The sequence below is a fragment of the Camelina sativa genome, chromosome 20, assembly GCF_000633955.1.
Source record: "Camelina sativa cultivar DH55 chromosome 20, Cs, whole genome shotgun sequence".
NCBI classification, from domain to species: Eukaryota; Viridiplantae; Streptophyta; class Magnoliopsida; order Brassicales; family Brassicaceae; genus Camelina; species Camelina sativa.
In genome coordinates, this window is record NC_025704.1 from 1,645,706 (window position 1) to 1,671,003 (window position 25,298).

General features: G+C 36.2%; 4 protein-coding genes, 1 long non-coding RNA gene and 1 pseudogene across 5 annotated transcripts in view; 3 read left to right on the forward strand and 3 right to left on the reverse strand.

Moving 5' to 3' along the window:
* The window catches only part of LOC104768622 (cytochrome P450 84A4-like), a 3,089-nt gene extending 1,462 nt beyond the window's left edge, over window positions 1–1,627 (reverse strand). The window contains exon 1 of the mRNA XM_010492640.2: window positions 645–1,627. Within this exon, the coding sequence (XP_010490942.1) occupies window positions 645–1,553 (909 nt within the window). The 5' untranslated portion in view covers window positions 1,554–1,627. The remainder of the gene's footprint in view (window positions 1–644) is intronic.
* Window positions 6,167–7,669, forward strand: LOC104768623 (annotated as a pseudogene).
* Window positions 13,068–14,136, reverse strand: LOC104768624 (zinc finger protein ZAT6-like). Its single transcript, XM_010492641.2, has one exon. The coding sequence runs from the start codon at window positions 13,976–13,978 to the stop codon at window positions 13,277–13,279; it is 702 nt and encodes a 233-aa protein (XP_010490943.1). The 5' UTR covers window positions 13,979–14,136; the 3' UTR covers window positions 13,068–13,276.
* On the reverse strand, window positions 14,487–16,004 carry LOC104768625. Its single transcript, XR_764270.1, has 3 exons — window positions 15,882–16,004; window positions 15,099–15,178; window positions 14,487–14,950 (listed from the first exon to the last, which is right to left on the reverse strand). It is a non-coding gene; the product is annotated as an uncharacterized LOC104768625 (long non-coding RNA).
* Window positions 16,216–23,399, forward strand: LOC104768627 (pullulanase 1, chloroplastic). The gene is made up of 28 exons (XM_010492644.2): window positions 16,216–16,525; window positions 16,710–16,857; window positions 16,942–16,994; window positions 17,088–17,196; window positions 17,323–17,459; window positions 17,550–17,749; window positions 17,849–17,998; window positions 18,238–18,298; window positions 18,485–18,605; window positions 18,854–18,944; window positions 19,015–19,108; window positions 19,297–19,392; window positions 19,487–19,627; window positions 19,828–19,878; window positions 20,026–20,096; window positions 20,205–20,297; window positions 20,445–20,535; window positions 20,868–20,939; window positions 21,186–21,242; window positions 21,329–21,397; window positions 21,494–21,550; window positions 21,738–21,812; window positions 21,987–22,075; window positions 22,159–22,236; window positions 22,341–22,479; window positions 22,714–22,829; window positions 22,918–23,017; window positions 23,124–23,399. Exons 1-28 carry the CDS (start codon window positions 16,286–16,288, stop codon window positions 23,232–23,234), a joined length of 2,910 nt encoding a protein of 969 aa, XP_010490946.1. The 5' UTR covers window positions 16,216–16,285; the 3' UTR covers window positions 23,235–23,399.
* LOC104768626 (salicylate/benzoate carboxyl methyltransferase-like) overlaps window positions 23,698–25,298 on the forward strand; it is a 9,554-nt gene continuing 7,953 nt past the window's right edge. Inside the window, exons 1-4 of the mRNA XM_019242439.1 lie at window positions 23,698–24,034; window positions 24,131–24,325; window positions 24,443–24,575; window positions 24,798–24,815. Of these exons, the coding sequence (XP_019097984.1) occupies window positions 24,288–24,325; window positions 24,443–24,575; window positions 24,798–24,815 (189 nt within the window). The 5' untranslated portion in view covers window positions 23,698–24,034; window positions 24,131–24,287. The remainder of the gene's footprint in view (window positions 24,035–24,130; window positions 24,326–24,442; window positions 24,576–24,797; window positions 24,816–25,298) is intronic.

The window sequence follows — 25,298 nt, forward strand, 5'->3', positions numbered from 1 at the left end:
ATTTTTATTATTTATATATCATTAGAGTAAAAAGATTTTTTAATTATTTATTCATACAAATATATATTATTTTTAGACTAATAATAAGTATTGACAGCTTACAGAGTTACTCGGTGGAGGCTTTTCAGTCTTCAAGAGACGATTGGGCAGAAGAGGCGCGTAGTCGGCACCGTCACCAAAGGAGTTGACTTAGGAACGGTGAGACCCGGCCCTTCAACGGTGTCGACGTCACCGGATTTCATACCGTCCGGTAAACTCCACGTGAAGCAGTGTAAAAGATGAGCCACCGCAAGCTCAAACGCGTACAACCCGAGTTGCATGCCCGGGCAAGATCTCCGACCCGACCCGAACGGAATAAATTCGAAATTGTTCCCCTTCAGGTCCGGAGCGTCAGGGTCCAAAAACCTACCCGGGTTAAATATTTCCGGGTCGGACCAAGAACCCGGGTCACGCCCGAGAGCGTAGGTATTGACCATCACTCGCGATCCCTTGGGGATGAAGTAACCTGTGACCTCCGCGTCCTTCACCGTCTCGTGGAGGAGGAGAGGGAACGGTNCAATATATATATATATAAGCTAGTAGTGTTTTCAGATATATGATTATTTTCCAAAAAAAAAAATTGTGAAATATAATGTTTAATTTACCATGATGATGCCTTTGATGTTATTGAGTTTAATGTTGGTCTGAGAGTTGTTGACTTTGATTTCTTCTTTGTAAAACGCAAGTAATTGATCAACCATATCGTTCTCTTCATCATCAACGTTACGTTCTCTCGTTTTCTTGAGCAAGTGATCGTCGATGATGGACTCAATAAAACAGTCGAGAGACTTTCGAGCTTTCTCGACCCGCTTGTTAATCCCTTGCGGATCAATCCAACTGAGCCACGAAGGGACATAGTCCGCTACGTTAAACTCACCAAAGAGCTTAGAGAACTCTTGTATGATCTCAAGGAACTCGTCTAATCGTTCTTCGTCAGAAGTGGACGAGGAGGAGCCGAACGCAGCTCGGAACGTTATGTCTCTTGTTAGGGAAAATGCTAGTTTACATACGTTTAACGGTTTTCCAACGTTAACCGCCACAAAACGGACCGATTTGTGGACCTCTTCATCAACAGAGACCCATGACTCGGCCCGTTTACGGCTAAAGAGCATCATGACGAAGAGTTTTCTCATCCGACGCCAAAACGGGCCGTAATTGCAGAATGCAAGATCGGAGCCCCCGTAGGTCAGGTAACGGATTGCGATTGTGGTGGGACGGTTTGAGAAAACATGGTCTTGCACTTGGAGGACTTGACGTGCGATGCCCGGAGAAGAAACAACGAAAACGTGGGAAAACCCGAGGCGGAGGTGGAGCAACCCACCGTATATACGGCTGAGCTTGGCCAGGCCGCGGTGGTTGAAGTGGTTCATCATGAGAATATTTCCAATGATGGGTAAGCCTTTGGGGCCGGGAGGGTAGGGTTTTGTAAGCCTCCGCCGCCGTGATAGGAGGTGGCGGAAGAGAAAAAGAAGAAGAGGGACAAGAAGGATGAGAAGAGTCGTTAGAGTATGCATTTTGGTACGCTTTTAGTGTCCAATTATGGGACTGTTTATGTATTATGTAATGTGTTATATAAAGTTTTGGTTGTAGTTGGTAGGCCTCGTACGCTACTTTTCTAGTTTGTATATATATCTTTTGTGTTATTATACATTGAAATTTGTATATAACGTGTTACTCGTGAACCTGATTGGTGCAAAGAAACAAGTAAAGAGGGTACAATGATTAGGATGATCGCTGTGGATATATTCTAATTGTTTGTTTTGGTGAAAAGGACATCGCGCTCATGAAGCTACGACATAATGAATTATTAAAGGAGCCAAGACACATTTAGTAAGAATTGGGTTGATACTTGATAATTGTTTAGATAGACTTTTTTGTTGAAGAAGGCACATGGAGTCCTGAGACGGAGAATGGAGCAGACCGAGTTTAGGAATTATTTCTCTCATCCAAAACACAGTAAGCTGATTTTTAAGATATACACAGTGTTTATATATAAACTGTGAAGCGACTAAAATTCATCTAACTTCGACCAATATGATGTCATTGTTGCCATTTTTTAGCCTTTGATGACATTGACACGCCTCGCAGTGCACGACGTTTTACCTATATCCACGTGAAATGTTATTCGGACAACGAAAAATGAATATAATCATCATCCGTTGCTATTATTACGCTTTAATAGTTTAACCAATTTTAATAGTATACGGTAGGTCACCTATTTGTCATATATATATGGCGGAATGGCTCTTGAAAAATAATGGTGTTTTTGTTTAGTAATGTTTAGAAATCATGTCCTTTATTCAAGCAAAACAAAAACTTACACTTATTCTTTTAATTTGATTAATTAAAGAGTTTTTACTTTTATATCCGTAGAGAATTTACCCAATGGATAGACAATATTCGAACCTTGACTTTTGAAATTGTACTAATATATTTATACAGACAGTTCAACATGATGACCATCGAGCTATTTTCTATTTTTAATTTTCTTAAAATTAGCCTTCCACATTCAGCGTAACTTCATAAAAATGAATAGAAGACAGATCTTGACGCATAACCTCAGACGACCATACACTAAAATTTAAATAAATACATCAAAATCACAATCCTTAGGAGAGAAAAAAAAAAAAAAAGAACAATCTTACATCCCGAGAAAATAAAATAAAATGAAACGTCTCGTAATTACTCTCATTGTTTTAGTGTTTGGCATTGGAGATGCGTATGGCAAAAACGTAGTAATGATAGTAAACAAGTTAACAAAAAATGCAATTCTCACAGTCCACTGCCGTTCAAAGGACGACGATTTCAAATTCCAGTACTTGCGTTACAATCAACGACAATATTGGCGTTTCGACGATCCTTATTTCAAAGATACAAAAATTACGTGCGACCTAAAACATGGACCTCGTGGCGTGCGTCACCTCTCGTTTTTAGCTTACAAGTCAGGTATGAACCAGTCGATGAAAAATAAGGCAAATTCTACATGGTACGCCGCGGATAGAGGACTGTACTGGTCGTTAAACCGTGTAACTCCTGAATTTATGTATAACTGGCTCTAAACCAATCATCACCAGTTGCTGGCGACAAATTAAACCCACGACTTGTTAAATTTATGTTGATATTATATTCTTGGTTTAATGTCAATACTATCTAGGAAAAATACTCACAAAATAATGTATTGTAGACTCAAAAACATGTCAGTCCATATGAGTGATTCCATTTTGATAAAAGATATATAATATAGAGTCCTAATAAAATATATTTATAGAGTTCAAGAAAGAATTCATTTTATCAATGAAGAAGAAGATATTAATCAAAATCGAAATTTGGCAGTAAAAAACGAATTCAGTTTTTTCGTTTGCCTTTACTCCCATGAATGATGAACCCTACTCCTGAATCTTTAAACAGAGTCGGCATCGGAGAGGCTAATCTTGGAGAAGTAAGAGCTTCAAGTGCCATATCGTGAGTTTTGATAAGACTACTAAGTTGAGAAGATTTAATTAGTAAATGAAAGATTTGATTATGAAGAAAACAAGAAACGAAAGAGTGTGTGTATATATATATAGTAAAGTCAGAGGAGTCTAGAGGAAGTTGCGTGTATGAGAGTGTTGAAGAGGAGTGAACAAGTCGATAATCACTTTGATATTATTGTAGTTACATTTTTTGTGTGTGGACTAAACTCTAAAGATGAAATTAAAAGTATCTAAGTTTGGTTTGGGCACTTTTGGTTTGACTTGGTACACGTGATTGTATAAGTCGGCTGAGAATACTTGTTCCCTCGTTCTATCTAGTAGCAAAGTAGCACGGTAGTAGTAAAATGCCGCCTTCTTAATTCTTATCAGTTAAGAATATTCTAGAGAGCTCTCTCACAGTCTCACTAAGGTGTTTTGCTGACCGACCAACTAACCAACCAAGTGGGAGATATAAAAAGACCAAACTTAAGTCGGCTACTAACCACTTGTACTGTCTCTTTCATATTTTATCCANATTCAGCGTAACTTCATAAAAATGAATAGAAGACAGATCTTGACGCATAACCTCAGACGACCATACACTAAAATTTAAATAAATACATCAAAATCACAATCCTTAGGAGAGAAAAAAAAAAAAAAAGAACAATCTTACATCCCGAGAAAATAAAATAAAATGAAACGTCTCGTAATTACTCTCATTGTTTTAGTGTTTGGCATTGGAGATGCGTATGGCAAAAACGTAGTAATGATAGTAAACAAGTTAACAAAAAATGCAATTCTCACAGTCCACTGCCGTTCAAAGGACGACGATTTCAAATTCCAGTACTTGCGTTACAATCAACGACAATATTGGCGTTTCGACGATCCTTATTTCAAAGATACAAAAATTACGTGCGACCTAAAACATGGACCTCGTGGCGTGCGTCACCTCTCGTTTTTAGCTTACAAGTCAGGTATGAACCAGTCGATGAAAAATAAGGCAAATTCTACATGGTACGCCGCGGATAGAGGACTGTACTGGTCGTTAAACCGTGTAACTCCTGAATTTATGTATAACTGGCTCTAAACCAATCATCACCAGTTGCTGGCGACAAATTAAACCCACGACTTGTTAAATTTATGTTGATATTATATTCTTGGTTTAATGTCAATACTATCTAGGAAAAATACTCACAAAATAATGTATTGTAGACTCAAAAACATGTCAGTCCATATGAGTGATTCCATTTTGATAAAAGATATATAATATAGAGTCCTAATAAAATATATTTATAGAGTTCAAGAAAGAATTCATTTTATCAATGAAGAAGAAGATATTAATCAAAATCGAAATTTGGCAGTAAAAAACGAATTCAGTTTTTTCGTTTGCCTTTACTCCCATGAATGATGAACCCTACTCCTGAATCTTTAAACAGAGTCGGCATCGGAGAGGCTAATCTTGGAGAAGTAAGAGCTTCAAGTGCCATATCGTGAGTTTTGATAAGACTACTAAGTTGAGAAGATTTAATTAGTAAATGAAAGATTTGATTATGAAGAAAACAAGAAACGAAAGAGTGTGTGTATATATATATAGTAAAGTCAGAGGAGTCTAGAGGAAGTTGCGTGTATGAGAGTGTTGAAGAGGAGTGAACAAGTCGATAATCACTTTGATATTATTGTAGTTACATTTTTTGTGTGTGGACTAAACTCTAAAGATGAAATTAAAAGTATCTAAGTTTGGTTTGGGCACTTTTGGTTTGACTTGGTACACGTGATTGTATAAGTCGGCTGAGAATACTTGTTCCCTCGTTCTATCTAGTAGCAAAGTAGCACGGTAGTAGTAAAATGCCGCCTTCTTAATTCTTATCAGTTAAGAATATTCTAGAGAGCTCTCTCACAGTCTCACTAAGGTGTTTTGCTGACCGACCAACTAACCAACCAAGTGGGAGATATAAAAAGACCAAACTTAAGTCGGCTACTAACCACTTGTACTGTCTCTTTCATATTTTATCCAGTTAATCTATATATATAAAGTAGACTTTGCTCATTCCTTGTGCTGCCACCTCAGCATACCAATGTGTGTAATAAGGCCTTAACAAATCGAGTTAGCCCATTTTCGTTCTCGATTATTTCCTTCTTCTGTGTTTCCAAGCCCAGTTCATATTTTCTCTCAGGGCCCAAATATCATTATCCGTTTGCTTTGTTCTCCAAATAAACCCTTTCTGCACGAATGTCTTCTCCACCGTCTTCTGCTGTGCGACCTCAACCTCCCCGTCTTCATGTTTCCTCCCTTCTATCGTTATCGTTTGGTTTACCTCTGAAACCGCCTAATCTGTCCTTCAATGCTTTCTCTTTCAATAGTAGTCCCACTACTTCTCATTCAATTTTGTGTTCCGCTTAATCATTCCTTTAATGTTTTCTCTATCAATAGTAGTCCCACTACTTGTCATTCAATTTCTGGTATTTCAATTCCTATATAACGCCATCTTCTCCAATTTCATTCTTTTTACAATTCCTCCAATATCTGAAATTTCTATTATCTATTATGGATTCTAATGTTCTTTCATTCGCTAATCTGAAGGCCGGACGCCTACACCAACAGATTATAGGGAGGATGCAAAGCATATAAAGTGTTCTGTATGCGCTCCAAAGATAGAATCATATATAGGCTCTAATTTCGAGGGCATATTTGTTTAACTTGCGGGCAGGTTTTGTCGGACAAAGGCTATGACGGAGCAGCAGCAGATATCTGGTCTTGTGGTGTAATTCTATATGTGCTCATGGCTGGTTACTTGCCTTTTGATGAGCCTAATCTCATGACATTATACAAACGTGTAAGTTTTCTCTTCCTCTGCTTCTTCTTACTTACTTTTCCTCAGTACTTTCTTAATCTCATCTTTGGTGTACTTCAGATATGCAAGGCTGAGTTTAGCTGCCCACCATGGTTCTCTCCAGGTGCCAAGAGAGTCATTAAGCGTATTCTCGAACCCAGCCCTGTAACCGTAAGCACCTCTTACATGAATGCATAACTTGAGATGTGTCAACCATAAGATCAAATGGTCTAAAATGTGCAAGAGCTTAACAATACTTCTTTTTTTCTGTCTATATTGCAGAGAATAAGTATTGCAGAGTTACTAGAAGATGAATGGTTCAAGCAAGGATACAAGCCGCCATCATTTGATCAAGATGATGAGGACATCACCATAGATGATGTTGATGCTGCTTTCAGTAACTCCAAGGTAAAAAAAAACCATCCGCGCCATTTTCCCAATATTCTTTGTAGTTCATTTACAGTAAAGCAACTAATACTACTCTGCTGTGCATGTGTTGTTACTATAGGAATGTCTTGTGACAGAGAAGAAGGAGAAACCGGTATCCATGAACGCTTTCGAACTTATCTCTAGCTCAAGAGAGTTCAGTCTTGAAAACTTGTTTGAGAAGCAAGCCGTACGAACTCTTTTTCTACTTACTATTTGTTTCGATTGTCTAATATTATCATATGCATATATGGGGTAGTCTAACTAAAGCTGTTCTTTTATTGGTGTTGCAGCAACTTGTGAAGAGAGAGACGCGGTTTACATCTCAACGATCTGCGAGTGAGATAATGTCGAAAATGGAAGAAACAGCAAAGCCATTAGGCTTCAATGTCGTAAAGACAACTACAAGGTTTGTTTGTTCGTCTTCTTTATTTTGTCTGTGTCAAATTATGTCTTTGTAGCTCCAACATTATAAAACATTTGTTTGATAAAATCGCAGATAAAAATGAAAGGAGACAAAAGTGGTCGTAAAGGTCAGCTCTCCGTAGCTACAGAGGTAAGAAGAAAGATAGGTTTTGGTGATAACAACACTCCGGTTTGGTGAATACTGTTGTTTATCTAACTGTTTTGGTTTGGTCATCGATTTAATAAGTGTTTGAAGTTGCGCCATCGTTGCATGTGGTAGAGCTTAGGAAAACCGGCGGTGATACCCTTGAGTTTCACAAGGTAAATGTTTCAGTTCAATCTTTATCCGGTTCAGATCCGGTTAACACCTCGAGTAATTGGTTTATGTTTGAAATTATTTTTTGCAGTTCTACAAAAACTTCTCATCTAGATTAAAGGATGTAGTCTGGAATACTGATGCAGCCTCTGAAGAACATAAGCAATAAGATATAATAACAAATTGTTTATCAATTCAGATTTTTTTAAAAATTAAAGTCGAACTTGTATAATGAATAATTAGTAAAATTTGGAGTTGGCAAAACTAAAATATATTGCTAACAAAAAGAAGCCGAACTTATTAGAAGTGGGCTTATATGGAGGAGGTATAGATCCATAAGTTAGCCTTAGCCATATGCGATCTTCCTCAAAACTCGGTTTTGGCTTACTTTTATGTTTGACTCAAACGTCCAAGTCAAACAGTTAAATTAGTCAAACGTCCAATAAATGAAAGGGATCGTTGCGTCATAGTCGGGAAGTTCACTAATCGAGTATAGTTGAAACAATGTTGTCACTTTATGGCTACGGTTTTGGCAAGTGGCAACGATTCACACTTCACAATAACACAATACCGATATGGAATACAATGATAACAAAATAAATTAACTGGAAAACAACGTACAAAGTGTGGATCTAGATTTTTTTTTTAAATAATGGATTGGTTAAGAAACTGCAATTCCAAAAGTTATTTTTATGCTTTATAGATATATATTACACACACACACAAATGTTGTATATATAACCAATGATAAGACTATAAATTGTCCATGTCAATGATAAAAACTTAGAAAGAAATTGTGGCGGATAAAAAAGACCTGAAAAAATTGTCGCTACTTTGTTGCTAAATCCATAAACTTTTCAAAACAGATGACTATGATTTGGCAACAGAAACATGTGTAACAGATAAATTGGTTGCGTATTAGCAATTTAACATAATCAATCTATAATAGTCGATATAAAAAGAAAATCAGTAAACATTTTGTCATGGCGTTGTAATAGATTAGTACTGTGATTTAATATTATCCATTTAAATGGTTTTCAAACAAACACTGTATCATCTACTTTAATCGTTACAAACAAAAATTTAATTTAAGGAGTAATTCATACTTTTTATAGGAGTTAAGCTAAGCCTACACATCTGTTATCATTCAGCGTACTAAGTACTACAGTACTATGCATATGATATTACACGGCCAAAATAAACCCTTTTATCAATATCGTTTTCAATAGACGAAAAGGTTTCTTCCATCTCTATTTCATTTATCACTCCCTCGATTAAGGAATAGTTATCTAATTTGTGTGTTTTTCCTCTAGAGTTGTGTCATCCAAGGTTCGATCAATGTTACCCACCTTGCAAAATTTGAAGACTCGCTGCGTGATGGGGGCCTATATATTATGTTAGACTTTGAAGTCATCATAAGCAACTCATGTTTCAAGCTTACTTCAATATGTTTCATATCAACTACTGTTTTTGAAAAATTTGATGAGTCTTTTGGGATTTTCCCAAAAGAGTTTTTCAGGTTCCGTACTCATGAGTAGTTGATTTCTCTTGCCAACACCAATACTGATCTTCCAAGTCTGTCTTATTTTTAAACCTTTCAATGTTTCCTGCTTCCAATATTAATTAGATCTCTTGAAGCTCAGTTCCATAATCGATAGTCTGTGAGCTCGCTGCTTTTAGATGGGTCAACCTAAAAAAATGTAGACAATATTAAGAGTGGGCGTCTTCAATTTCCTTTGTAGACCAAAAATCACTTCTGTTGTTTTGTCAAGTTAACCAGTTGTCCCCCCTCATGGTTGCGTCTTAACTTTCCCTCTCTGCTCCCTCATTAGATGTCATGGGCCAAGTATGTTCAAGCATGGCATATAGAAATAGAATCACAGAGACCTTGGAGAGGATGTTAGTAGTCCTGTCCCTTGAAAGGTTTGACCCTCTCTGACTTACACCTACTTCCGTGTACGCTGAATACAGTTCTTACATTAACCCTTTTTATTGCTTTTACACTTGTATTTTTTGTTTGGAAGCGGGGAGAAAGTTCGTCTCATTGCTTTTGACGATCACGCAACTTCACTTGAGAAGGTTTTGAGGGAAAAAGAAGGCGGGGCTAACATATTGTTGGCTACTAATTTCAACCCAAAGTTATTTGGAGGTATGTCATATTTAAAATCCCCACAACAATTCAGACTGTTTCCTTTACTGCATCTTAAACTAGGATGTCCACTAACGATAAGCTATTCACCAGGTGAACTTTACCTCAATGCTACTTCTGGGACCAAATTTTATTCAGATTTAGACTTCACAACAACTGCTCAGTTTGCCGATAGGTAGTGATATGTTTTATCCTGTAACGTTTTAAAATACTAATTCACACTAACTTCGACATGTCCCTTAACCATATTTTCGTCCATTAACAAGCAGGCTAAAGGGGAAACAGGAAAAAGACACCAACTATATTGCACCAATCCATGGTATTTCGAAGATTGAACATATATCTACCGACATCTAGATCACGGAAACAAAAGCTCAATCTTATGCAGACAAAAAGGTCTCCTCGATATCAAGAACCCAAATATCTTTACAGTTGCTGGAGAATTTCACGGTCTTGGCAAAGATCAAAGCTTCGTCAGAGACTCTCTACACAGCCGTGGCGTAGCTTTGACCCATGACGTTGTTCTTAACGTAATCGGCACACTGAACCGAAATCGATTCCCACAGGACAAGATTGTTCATCCCCGCCATGATTTTGTAGATCGTACAAGGCAAAGCGATATCTTCTTCACCTGCTTTCTTGTGCATTCTTCACCTGTTTTAAACGTAACGTCTTGCCATCAAAGTAAAATAAGTAATTTTATTTCAAACATGTATAATTTTATTCTATACATATAGCAATTTAGATTTAATAAAACATAACACATACGGCACTATAACACAGCTCAATAACAGTTTATTCTACTGAAATGCAATTTTTTCAAAAGGATAAAAGTAAAGCGTGTACACTATGAAGGTCTGTTGCTGAAAAGATCCTGGGAGAAAAAGAAAGCAACATGCATATATACGGTAGAAAAAAATAAAATTCTTACACATTTTTGAATAAAAACAGTTTCGACACAATACTAACTGTAATTAGTCAAATTATACATATACCCACATTAAAATTTAATTTAGTTTTAACCAAAAAAAAAACAATTTACATATTTTGACAAAATACCAACTCATTCGAATTTTTCTAGACTTTAGTATAACTAATTTTCATATTGAGCAATTTGTTATACAAATAATCCTATTTTAATATTTTATTTTTAAAAAGGAAAATAAATTATACTTAACGCAAAACATATCTGTATTACAAATATCAAACAAAACAACATAAGCAACCAAAATCAAATACAAAAACCAAAAAAATAATAAGCACACCAAAATCCAAAACAAATGCCTCAAAATAATAACTAATCGAATGAAGCAAAGAAATCCGTTGATACGGGATCAAGAGAGAAATCAATTGGATTTAAAATAGCAAACAGTTTATGAACAATGGTACAATTAATATTCAAAAAATAGCTTAAATAATCCGGTTCTTTGGTTTTCAGATTCAATGCTTCATCTTCCAAATTCATATATTATATATTACTTCTTACATCATACTATAATATTATTTAAAACAACCACAAGCCAGCGAAGCTCAAAACAACCAAAATATTAACAACATATATAAAACAATCTTCTAAAAAAAAAAAACAACATTGCCATTCCGTAATTATCATTGGCTAATTCATTAAGCTATGAGTCACCAAATTTTACATATCTACCGTTGATTAGATGCAATCTAATGGTCGAAAATCAACACTTACCTAACCCTTCTTCTCTTATTTTATAACATGTCGAAAAATTTAAATTCTATTATTTTCCATCAGGTTTTTAATCTTCGACGCTTGTGTGCCAGATCCAAAAGGTTTAGTTCGTTTTTTCACAATCACTGCCAAAGGAAAAAAGGGTAATACGTTTCTTGACTGTTCCAACTCTTACGATTTCCTCATTTCCCTTTTGCTTCTCTTCTCCTTTTCAGGTTTTGACTCTACAAATCTTATAGTTTCCTTCTTTGTTCAATAGAAATCTCATGTACCAGGTTTATATTTTTTTAACTCTTTTGGTCAATTTATTGTAATAGATCTTCTCTTATCATTTTTAGGTTCTCGATCTTCTCTTTTGGTGAACCGATTTTAAACATATGTAATTTTTTATTGTATTGAGTTTCTTAATTTTGTTAGTATTAAATTTCTTTATTTGATTGTTTTTTAAAAAAAAAAAAAAAAAAAGGAATCATTGCTATCAATACAGAGAGGATTTCAATGGAACCAAAATCTAACAAAAAAACGAAAGTATAAAATAAATATACAATACCAACATAATAGTATATACAACAAAACTGATAATACACTTTAATCCAACTACCGCGCGTAGCGCGGATCCATTACTAGTATCTACTATTTTCAAGCTATATCGATACCATATACGTTGGGCCTCGACCTCGGGTGCAAGGAAGGACTTAGTGAACTAGCCTCTAATGAACAAAAAGTAAGACAGAAGAAATTTAATTATTAACTTTGATACTCTTTAAGAAATTTTACTATATACCTAGATAACTAAAACTATACAATAATTTAAAATTTACTCTTATAAAATATAATTTTCCTTTTTAAAATCCATTTACAAAATTCCTTTGATTCTCTTGAAAAAACCTTTAGTGGACAAAAATTGGCAACTTTAACGTAATTGAAAAATATTTGACCACGCAATAGTAATAATCACTCAGCCATTTCTACATGATGGCCATCTTGAGTTATTTCTATTTTTAATCATCTTAAAATTGGCTTTCTACATTCAGCGTACGTAACTTCATAAAAATGAATAGAAGAGAGATCTTGACGCCTAACCTCAAAAAACCATATACTAAAATTTATATAAATACATCAAAATTACAATCCTTCTTAAGAAACAAGGACAGTCTTACATCCCCAGAAATAAAAAATGAAACGTCTCATAATTACTCTCATTGCTTTAGTGTTTTGCATTGGAGATGCGTATGGCAAAAACGTATTAATGATAGTAAGCAGGTTAACAAGAAATCCAATTCTCACAGTCCACTGCCATTCAAGGGACGACGATTTCAAAGTCCAATACTTGCATCGCAATCAAGTACAATATTGGCGATTCAACGATGCTAATTTTATCCGTACGACAAAAATTAAGTGCGATCTACAACATGGTCATGGATATAAGGGCACGCTTCACCGGGAGTTTACAGCTTACACGTCAAGTATGAACGATTCAATACATAATAAGGCAAATGCTACATGGTACGCCGCGGATAGAGGACTGTACTTCTCGTTAAACCATAAGACTCCTGAATTTCTCTATCCCTGGGAGGTAAAAACTGATTGGTAAAAAATGATTAATCATCGCCAGCAACGACAAATTAAACCCACGACTTGTTAATTTTTTGTTTAACATTCTTGGTTTGATGTCAATACTATATATCTACCACAAAATGTAAGATTGTTCTCGTTTCTTATTTATTTTATTTCATATTATATATCTATCTATATAAAGGAAATCATATTATGTTTGATATTCTTCGTTTGAGACTCAAAACCATGTCAGTCCTTACAACTTGAAGGTTAAATAAAAAGAAAAAGCAAAATACTATACAAGAAAGAATCATTTTATCAATGAAGAGAAAGATATTAATCAAAATAGAAATTTGGAATGTACAGTAAAAAAATAATAATTCCCTATATAAAGTTTTCCCCCTAATAAGAAGAGTTATTATGTTTGAGTTTCTTCGCCGGCATGGGACTCATCACCTCGTCTTCTCCGTTGACCATCGAGAATTCCGGTATCAGCGGGATGTTGAGGTCAAACCCACGGTGGCTGCTGCTGACGTGGCTCGTAGAGCCCACACCTTCCGAATTCGACACGCTACTGCTACCTCCGGTCTTTCCTTCGTAGTGGCAACGTTTGTGACCGCCGAGAGCTTGACCGAACGATTTATGACAGATGGAGCAAACGTGCGACTTCACAACACTTCCTCCTCCCCCGCCGCCGCCTGAGATATCAGATGAAGTTATGGCCGACGACGACGTCGGTAACTCATCTCCTCCGGCTGATTGAGACGCCGAAAAGTTTTTACGGTGACTTGCCTTGTGTCCACCAAGAGCCTGGTAGGAGGAAAACGCCTTGTCACAGACGCCACACTTGTAGATCGGAGTAGGAGGAAGCAGAGCCGGTGAAGAAGAAGTAAGGTTAACGTCATGGGTTCGATCTCCATCTCGAGCAAGAAGCATGAGACATAAAGCGATATACTCATCCTCCGTGAGACTGTGACGGTCGAATTCAGATCTTGATCGCTTAGAACGCTTGCCTTTACTCCCATGAAACCCTACTCCTGAATCTTGAAACAGAGTCGGCATCGGAGAGGCTAATCTTGGTGAAGTAAGAGCTTCAAGTGCCATTATCTTGAGTTAAGACTACTAAGTTGAGAAGATATTATTAGTAGTGTTTATTTATGAAAGATTTGATTATGAAGAAACAAGAAACGAAAGTGTGCGTGTATATATATAGAGAGAGTCTGAAGAGAGGAAGTTGCGTGTCAAGAGGTGAGAAAGTGTTGAAGAGGAGTGAACAAGTCGATAATCACTTTGATATTATTTTAGTTATATGTTTGTGTGTGGACTAAAAGATGAAATCAAAGTATTTTTGGCTTGGGCACATTTGGTTTGACTTGGTACACGTGTTTGTACAAGTCGGCTGAGAAGACTTGTTCTCTCATTCTTTCTAGTAGTGCTACTGTACTAGTAAAATGCCGCCTTCTTAATTCTTATCAGTTAAGAATATTCTAGAGAGCTCTCTCAGTTTTTGGTGTTTTGCTGACCAACCAACCAACCAAGTGGAGATATATAAAAAAGCCAAATTAAGTCGGCTACTAAACTACTCGTACTGTCTTTTTCACACTTTATCCAATTTTTCAAAACATACACCAAATTTAAATTGTACTAGCAACCACATACTACAAAGTTCAAACATAAATTCCACGGTGGCAGGGTTAAACTTAAACAAGCACAAACAACTAATTGTTTCAAGGAAACCATGCATTTAAACTAATTCTTTCCTCGTCGGCTGCTTTGTCAAGCTCAGCCAATGCTTGACGTGCCTTTCGAGTAACTGCATCTCTGTCCTCCAATATATGTTCGAGAACAGAACTTGCATACTGGACCTCCTCGCGTAAGGTCATCGAGTCTGTCCGAACAAAAGATTTCTCCATGTGGACCTCCTTGGGTAGGGTCACTGAGTCTGTCGGAACAAAAAATTTCTCCATGTCATATATCACTTGTTGAACTGTGCTTGGCGGGAGGAATGATTTAACAATGAGTTTCTTCCTAGTAGTACTCCCAGTTGAAGCAGCAGCACTCAATTCAGTTCGGACTCTGGAAATTAACAGAAAAAAAAATAAAAGAGAAATTGCTCAAAATTGCATAATCCAGCTCAACAAAGGCGTTTCAATGGCAAAGAGAGTCACTTCAGTTTCCTTGGCAAATACATAAAATTTTGAACAAGAGATATTGAGATTCTAACCTCTGAAACAACTTGGAAAGAGATAACATGCTGGCTGACAAAAAGGCTTGTGTTAACCTCTGAAACCTTGAAAAAAAATCCTGGAAACAGAGAACATGTTCAATGACAAAGAAGCTATATAAAACATGTTTACAAAAACAAAGCATGGGCTCTCTGCAATTTTCAGTTCAAGGGAGTGAACTCGTTAAAAATCTCTTGTCTCATTTACTGCGGATTTTTCTACTATTTCTCTCTTAATTCAGACACGGGTAAACTTTCAGACAGTAAAGACATTCATGGCTTTATTCTACTAATTCTCATTTACTTACATTTCAAGCTCTGCTTTATGCTCTCCTTTACAAACAAAGGAGTGAAACACACACACACAGTGAGAGTGAGCAAACTAAAACAAGTAAAAAAGACTAAAGCTTACAAAAGTTTCTAGTCTCAAGTTCACTAAAGTCACAAGCTTTATGGTTCTTAAAGTTTTAAAGAAGTTCAAATCCGCACAAATAAGTTAGCTACCACTAAGAACATAGAGAGCTACAAAGATAGATATTGCTGACTTGGAAAGAGATAACATGCTTTGATGGGTTCTAAGATCTCTAATAGACAACTTTAGATGAGAAAAAAATGCCAACACTTGCCGTTTTTACTTCACCTCAAGATCTCAAACAATAACAGAATTACAAAACGGATATCAAAATTTTCTAATCTATAAAATAAAAAACAAATTAATTCACCTCAAGATATTAATTTTCCAAGCGCCAAACAAAATTAATTAGAAATAAGAAGAACACTTACCTACGTGATGGGTTCTAATAATGTTCACAAGTAAACAAAGTTCCTTAGATCCTGAGAGCTAGGGTTCGTCACAGAGAATAGAAGAAAGAAGCAGAGACACACTTGCTTTGAAGGACGCAACAATAATGGTAGTCTTCTTTCACACTTTACCTATTTATTTATCTAAGCTATATCAAATATTAACGTAACCTCTTTTTTTTCTTTGGGCCTCACTACAGTATATGTCTCGCGTGGAGTGGACCATTCGAAGAAGGCCCAATAGATCTGCGAATATATTTTTAACTTAAAATTGAAGGGGTAAAATAGTACTTTCACCTAAATCTGAAACTATCACTCTCTCAGTCGGAGAAGAAGAAGAACAACAATCTGAAAACTATCACTCTCTCTCTAGTCGGAGAAGAAGAATGGCACTGACACTGATACCAACAAGTTCCGTTCATCTTCTCAACTCCACTTCCGTCGCGCCTCCTCAGATCTTCGCCTCTGATTCTAATCTTCGACCGCGGTGGCGTCGGCGTCGGGCTGTTTCTTCAATCTCTATCTCCCGTCACAGACTTCCTTCGAGAACTTCGCTTCACTGCCTCTGTTCCTCGTCTTCCGCTTCATCTCCCATGTCTCTTGAAGTCTCTACTCCGAATTCTCAGGTTCACGCCTCTTGAATTTTGTTATCTGAGGAGAAGAATGTTACTGATTTTGCTTTTTTTTTTTTTGTTAACGTTTTTATGTTGAAATTGTGATCAGTTTCTTCANGTTATCTGAGGAGAAGAATGTTTCTGATTTTGCTTTTTTTTTTTTTTGTTAACGTTTTTATGTTGAAATTGTGATCAGTTTCTTCATTGTTTGATATATTCAAGAGCGTATTGGGTTACCCAAGGCGTAATCGCTTGGAATGTGGATGTTGTTGCTGGTGAAGAAACTTGTTACTTGTATGCGAGTAAAATTGCTGGTTTATCATTCAGTGAAGATGGAATCGATGGTGGTGCCCTTAATCTTATCTCTTTACTCTTGTTACCAGTGTCTCTGTGATTTTTTTGTTTTAATTAGGTTCATTGGCTTTCAGGTTATGATTTAAGAATCAAGCTTGAAGCTGAATCTAGTTCACTTCCTGCAAACGTAAGTTGTGCACTCTCTGCTATGTGTTTGCTGAGTATATAATTTGTTAGGAATTTTCTTAAGAAATTCTCAAAGTGGAAGGCTTAATTTCAGGTGATTGAGAAGTTTCCACATATTAGGGGTTACAAATCGTTCAAAGTTCCTTCAGATTTGGATATCAGGGATCTTGTTAAAAGCCAGTTAGCTGTTGTTTGCTTTGATGGTTAGATTTTTATATACCATTTCGTTTGATTTATTTGTTTCTTTTTCTTGTTTAGGATCACTCATTGACAATACAAAGAAACTACGGAGACTTTAACTTATTTAGTGGTTGTTTAATTTTCTGTAGCGAAAGGACGGCTGATTCAGGGAACTGGGTTGCAATTGCCTGGCGTCCTAGATGAATTGTTCTCATATGATGGTCCCCTAGGTGCACATTTTACACCAGAAGGTGTCTCTCTTCACCTCTGGGCTCCCACTGCTCAAGTATGATTCCCATGTTGGAAATGTTTTATGCTGTTGCCTTTTATACCTGCCTTAAACATATATAACTCTCTGTGTGCTCATTTGAAGTAGGCAGTATCTGTTTGCATCTATAAAAACCCACTTGACAAGAGTCCGATGGAAATCTGCCCACTAAAAAAGGCAAACGGTGTGTGGAGCACTAAAGGGGCTTGTAGTTGGGAAGGATGCTATTATATGTATAAAGTATCAGTCTACCATCCAAGCACCATGAAAGTGGAAACTTGCTATGCTAATGATCCTTATGCACGGGGGTAATTGCATTTTTCAGTTAATCAATTGGCTAAAAGGTATATCCCCCATACAAACTTTTTTGAAAATGAGTCATGTGTTATTTGTATTTTCTCAAGCAGGCTTTCAGCAGATGGGAGCAAAACTTTTCTGGTTAATCTTGATTCTGATGATCTAAAACCTGAAGGATGGGACAACTTAGCAGATGAGAAGCCATGCCTAAAATCCTACTCAGATATAAGTATTTATGAGCTGCATGTGAGGGACTTCAGGTAACTAGACTCTATGGGCTAAAACTTGTCTAGTAGTCCTCGTCGGAAACTCGGAATAGCTACACACACACTCTCTCTTACCCATAATATTCTTTCATCTTTCTTCCTCTCTTCCCGCAACCAAGAAAAAACAACTTCTTATAATAGACAAACCAAAAGGATACTTGGAGTCGTTTACAATGCTCGTATAGATTTTTGGTTTCTTCTCGTTTGTCTAACTTTTTTACCTGCTATTTTAGTGCCTATGATGAGACTGTCGAGCCTGAAAATCGTGGTGGATATTTAGCTTTCACGTTAAAGGTGCAAATATCATTGTCCATGTGCATAACTTTATCATTTTAGTCGATATAGGCTTTCTAGATCCACATGTTTTACTGATGACCCCAAATAGTAGTTGTACATCTAATATTTCTGTCACATTGCTTCTCCACAAAGATACTCGGATTCGTCGTGTTTTCTGTCATATCTCATTAGATCTATTGGCAGGATTCTGCAGGTGTGAAACATCTTCAGAAATTAGTTGATGCAGGTCTTACCCATCTACATCTTCTTCCAACACATCAGTTTGGTGATGTTGATGATGAGAAGGAGAATTGGAAGTCTGTAGGTAGGGTATATATGATGTCTCAATCACACACCTAACAGAATGTGCACGATTCATGTTTGGGATGCCATTTTATCTTTAAATTTGGGGCTTTTTTTATTGAACTCAAGTTAGAGCTCAAAAGCCGGACCTTAAATCTTCAGACCAATAGATTCTATAAGCAAAAGTAACAAAGTCGTCTACCCTGTTTCTGTATGGTATTTTGTATCTGGATTTTATTGTATTATAATTTGGACAATTTTTTGTTGTAGACACCAGTTTGCTGGATGGATTACCACCTGATTCAACTGAGGCACAAGCTCGTATTACAGAAATCCAGAATGATAATGGCTATAACTGGGGGTAATTTGTTATACACAAGATACTTCATCCTTATGAAGCATCACCTTCACAAGTTTCCTGTTTTGTGAAGGTATAATCCTGTGCTCTGGGGAGTCCCGAAAGGAAGCTATGCTAGTGATCCGACTGGTCCATGCCGCATAATTGAATTTAGAAAAATGGTTCAGGTTTGCTTCTGCCTATGTTTGGAAATTGTAAATTGGATAGTAAGTGTATACTTGTTCATTGTGATTTGCGATACTAGTAAGCTCATTGAAGGTAGAATTTTGGAGTGATTCATATAAGGTTTTGATGATTGCATGGTAAACCCTCATGCTATTTTTATGTTGGCTCTTTATGTAGCTTATTTTGGCAGGCTCTTAATTGTACTGGTCTTAATGTCATCTTAGACGTTGTTTACAACCACTTGCATGCAAATGGGCCACACGAAAAAGACTCTGTTCTTGATAAGGTATGTAGCTAACTGATATTTTATACAGTATGATAACTAACTGTCTTGCCTGACTTCTCAATCTTTCTTCCACGGAAAAACTGTATTTTCTTAGATAGTTCCAGGTTACTATTTGAGAAGGAACAATGATGGTTTTATTGAAAACAGTACATGTGTAAACAACACTGCCAGCGAGCATTATATGGTTGATCGTCTAATACGGGATGATCTATTAAATTGGGTCGTTAACTATAAGGTACATGCTTGTCTTTTATTCTGATTATTTCCATTTGGTACTTCCTTCCCATCCCATAGAAAATAAATATTAGCTTTTCCCATGTATCTTTCAACCTTTGATCTACTGACCATGACTAGGTTTATTGTATTCTCCATTATTGAAAAGTATTTTTTGTCCTCGTATATTCAGGCTGGCTGATCATGTATTGATTCTGTCAGGTTGATGGTTTTCGTTTTGATCTTATGGGTCATATAATGAAAGCTACAATGGTAAGAAACTTTGTTACTCGCATGTTTTGTTTGTATAATTGATAGTTATCTTTACTGCTTTCTTCAGAAGTTAGTATGTTGTTCCGTTAGGTTTTTGTGTAATATTACAATAGTTCTTATGTGAAATGCAATATCTGTGTTCCATAGGTAAACGCAAAATCTGCTATTGGTAGCTTGAGAAAGGAAAAAGATGGAGTTGATGGTTCAAGAATTTACTTGTAAGTCTTGGCTATTAATCGAGCTTACATGCAAGTTTTCCAACATTAGTTGTCTTTTTACTTCTTGTGAAATAATGTTAGCCATATTATTTCTTGTATTGTTATCAGATATGGCGAAGGATGGAACTTTGGTGAAGTTGCTAACAATGGACGTGGAATAAATGCTTCACAGTTCAACTTATGCGGGACTGGAATTGGAAGGTTTGAAAGTTATTGCTTCAATACATTTGGAAAAAAAGAGATTTTCGTCCCTATTTCCTCTTTTAGTTAATAAATTGGAAATCTTGTTACTTTCTTCAACAATTGTTCCACATTTCCCTGATTTATTTTGTTATAATCTCTTTTCAGTTTTAACGACCGTATACGAGATGCAGTTCTTGGGGGATCTCCATTTGGTCATCCTCTTCAACAAGGATTTATAACAGGTTTATTGTTACAGGTATGTTGGTTTTTATTTTGTGCAGTTACCAATCAAGATATTGAATCACTATACTGTTTAAGCCCTAACCAAAGTTTTTAAAAAATAATAATATGTATAACACATCATCACCTGACATATTTTTCCATGAATTTACCAACAATACATGTTTGTAGCGTTGTCTGGACTAGACATCACATAATTCGAATTACAGGCTGTATTGCCCATTTAAGTGCTTTTTTTACCTTTTCAATCTGAGAGATCCCTAGTGCTAAACTATTATTTCAAGTGGAGATATATCTTAGAAATATGTACATTTCTTGTCTTCACTTTAATCTCCCTGTTCTGGACAGCCTAACGGTCATGACCATGGTTCAGAAGCTACCCAGGAACTGATGCTTTCTACCGCGAAAGATCACATACAGGTAATTTATCATCGTTAGATATCATATGCAATATGGTATTCATGTATCTGTGATCAAGGCTTATGGATGCCCAAACCCAACCTTGCTCTCAAACTCGCTTCACAGTTGTTGTTCCCAATGCTTTCTCCTATCTTTCTACGTTCTACTATCTTACGAGTTGATATGCTGCAGAGGTGTCTATACTGTAACACTAACTTTTAGAAAGCATTTTCCTAATATATTCATTATACTTTCATCATGGACTAGATTGGTATGGCAGCAAATCTGAAGGATTTTATGCTGACCAATCACGAAGGAAAGGAGGTATGCAAGTAGAGACACTTTATTATGTAACCATTCACAAAGGATTTTGTCCTCAGCTTTTATGATGTATGGCTCTCGTTATGTAGGTGAATGGATCAGAGGTTTTAATGCATGATGCTACACCTGTTGCATATGCTTCACAGCCAATAGAAACTGTACGCAACATCATTTCTACTACTTTCATCATTTAATTGAATTAAGCCCCCCAATATCTCTGTGATGCTCATACCGGCATTTTTTCTATGTTTCAGATTAACTACGTCTCTGCCCATGACAATGAAACTCTCTTTGACATTATCAGTTTGAAGGTAATAAAACAATATATTGTCTAAATCGTTTATGGAGACATCCAAAATTTCAATTCTTCAGCTTAATGATTTTTTCCTTGATTAAAATTCACTTCTGATTAACAAGCGTGCATCCCTCTGTCTATTTATTTGCATCATATTCTTACTTGAGGTTATGTGTAGACTTATTTCTGCTTTGCTCTTGCAGACTCCGATGGAAATATCTGTTGATGAAAGGTGTCGAATCAATCATTTGGCGTCAAGTATGATTGCCCTCTCTCAGGTTCTCTACTGTCTCCCAACTTTAGTTAGACTTAGAGATAGATCACTCGTAGACTAAGGGACTGCAGACTAGGGCAATCAGGGCATTAGTATTGAATCTATTACACCGACTAGATATCTTGTTTGACTCATTATCTTAACAACAAAATTTATAATGTTTATTCTGCATGTGAAGGGTATTCCATTCTTCCATGCTGGGGACGAGATTCTACGCTCGAAATCACTTGATCGTGATTCTTACAACTCCGATGATTGGTTCAATAGGTTTGCCTTTTCTCTCTTGTAATAAACATTTTTCCTCGGATTATAGATTAACCTACTGATTGACATGAACGGCAACAAGTTAGGCTAGACTTCAGCTACAGTTCCAACAATTGGGGTGTTGGGCTTCCTCCAAAAGGGAAAAACGAACACAACTGGCCACTGTAAGTACTGATCAAATCGCCTTCAATAAATCGGATTACAAATAGAACCATACACCCATTGCATGTTTCTGAAACCAGTCAGCTCTTGCTGACTCTGTCTGTAGGATCAAACCGAGGCTACAAGATCCATCCTTCAAGCCTCAAAGCAGTCACATAGTTGCCACGTTGCACAATTTCTTAGACTTGTTACGCATCAGATACTCTTCCCCACTCTTTCGTTTAGATACAGCGAAGGCTATCCAGGTAAGGATGACTACTGTTAAATAATTCTCTTCCACTGGGTTCTCTGTCCTTCAATGAATTTTTTTCATGTAGTATCCTTCTTTTGCAACGCCGTAAAATACTACCAGAAAGCTCATGCAGGTTCTAAGTAACTTTGCGGTGATTGTATTAACTAATTCACTATCTCCACAAAATCACAAATGAAGTAAGAGATCTCGAAATCTTGTGGACTTGATACCTCTGTTTCTTTTTCAGGAGCGAGTGCGATTTCATAAAACAGGCCCCTCATCAATCCCTGGAGCCATTGTCATGAGCATTGAAGATGGTCATAATAAGAGCATCCTCCCGAGTGTATCTCAGATCGATCCAGTGTAAGCCAAAAAAACAACAACTCGGAAAATCTTTCAAACCTTCATAAAGTGTATACATTGTTCAGTAATGGTGCTGTTACTACAACAGCTACTCACTCATTGTGGTAATCTTCAATGCACGCCCGTCTGAGTTCTCATTTCTCAGTCCGGCTCTAAAAGACAGGAATCTCGAATTACACCCGGTACAGGTAAATCATCAAAAGAATCATAAGCTTGTACCTTTCAGTTTGTTGTTGTTTTTAGAAAAGTTTTAAGCTCTGTAAGCGATGATTTAACACTGAGTGACTCACACAGGCGATGTCAGGCGATGAAACAGTCAAGAAATCAGTTTATGAGTCGTTTTCCGGCGGCTTCACTGTACCGGCAAGAACAACGACGGTGTTTGTTGAATCGCGGAATGGTTGAAACTTTCCCTTAAAGGAAACAGGTAAGTCCCATAATATTCTCTCAAGAACATGGCTAATGGCCTGTCTTATTTCTTTTAACGTAATTTATAAATAAACTCTATATAAAGATTGTCAGATTGTGTACGCCAATATATAAGCTCGAATTTAAATTTGAATTTGTGTATTGCAACAACTCAGCGTTTAAAGTCAATTCACACATGCAAATTTAAGGAAATCTGCACGAAACCCATCGTAGCAGGTATATCTTAAACCTGCAATTTACAACAAAACATTAAATATACAAAGAGGGCTATGTTGCCACGGAAAGTAAAGAACACTAGTGAAGATAACACAAAAGACTTGCGACATTTGAGAAAACATATAATATACACTTATAAAAAAAAATCGTACTCCTATGATGTGCTGCGTTGTCGTCCCTCTTATACTCTGTTTTTGTTTCAGATTTCTAAAAAAAAATACGACATACATAAGCATTTGCATATTAAAAGATAAGTCTCGAGCCCTTTTACAAACACATGTCTACTACAACTTTGTTTTTATTTTTTATTTTATTTTATTTTATCGAGAATATCATGTCTATTTGAGAATATTATGGGGTCTCATACTTATTCTTCAATCTTCATGATCTTGATCACTATTATTATTCTACTTTACAACCGATATCAATTTGCATGGTCTTCTGATTCTCTTAAGTCTTATCTATGAATAGAGAGTGTGCGATATGAGAAACTTCAAATCATCACGAATTTCTCATCGAAGAAAAAGAACACTACTCTTATATTTCATCTTATAGAGAAAGTGAGAAACACTTAATTACGTTTTTTGTTTTGCTTCTTAATTTCTTTGATAAATTATATCGATTTCTCTAGTCTCATTATTTATGATTGCCGCCAGATTGGGTAAGACCAAATGTGGAATTTTCGTATCGCAACAACTCGGCGTGATTCACGTTGAAGACATATATGTCCCCACCTTCTATAAATAAAGTGAATGAGAGAGGTAGCCTCCTTTAACAACATACATTATTTTTGATAATAGCTGGTTGCGAGATATGGATTCAAGATTCATCCATTCCACATCTTTCTTAAGGTTCTTCTCACCAATTCATATCTCCACATCATATGATTTGTATATGTGAATATTTGACATAGATATATGCATATATGTATGATTGTTTACGAATTTGTTTCTATATATGTGATGCAGATGTAATGATAAGAGTGAACACGAGAGGAATAACGGAGATGAAGAAAGAATTAGTAAAAACTCTTTTGGGAGTCCTCTTTGTATGAGTGGAGGAGATGGAGACAACAGTTACTCCACAAATTCTCTTCTTCAGGTTCTTTTTTTAATAACTTCTGCATAGTTCTTTTTTATTTATTTTTTTCTTATACAAAACATATCCATGCAGAAATTAGGAGTCGGAGGAGTCTAGAATTACACCATAAACGGAATACATAAAAATAATTAATTAATTATATAGGCCAAGAATCAATCTGGATAGGCGATTTTAATAGTAACTAACAAGTTCTTAATTTGATTTTTTTTGTTTTTTTCCCAGAGAAGAGTGTTATCAAAGGCTAAGCCAGTTTTAATTAAGAACACAAAGGAGCTGATGATAAACTTAAACTTTCCTAGATACATTAAAGTAGCTGATTTAGGTTGTTCTTCGGGACAAAACACTTTCTTGGCAATGTCTGAAATTATCAATACAATCAATGTATTATGTCAAGAGTGGAACCAAAACCCACCAGAAATAGATTGTTGTCTAAATGATCTCCCTAATAACGATTTTAACACAACGTTCAAATTCATACAATTCTTCAACGAGAATAACACCACGAGCAAAGAATTATACTTTGTCTCTGGAGTCCCCGGTTCATTCTACTCGAGGCTCTTCCCTCGGGCGAGTCTTCACTTCGTGCATTCCTCTTATGGTCTCCATTGGCTCTCTAAGGTATGATTATTGTTGAGACTTCATTAATTTATAACATTTTGTATATAGAAATTTATTAATTTGATACTTTGAAATTGATGTAATGTTGGAAATATTTGTTTGTAA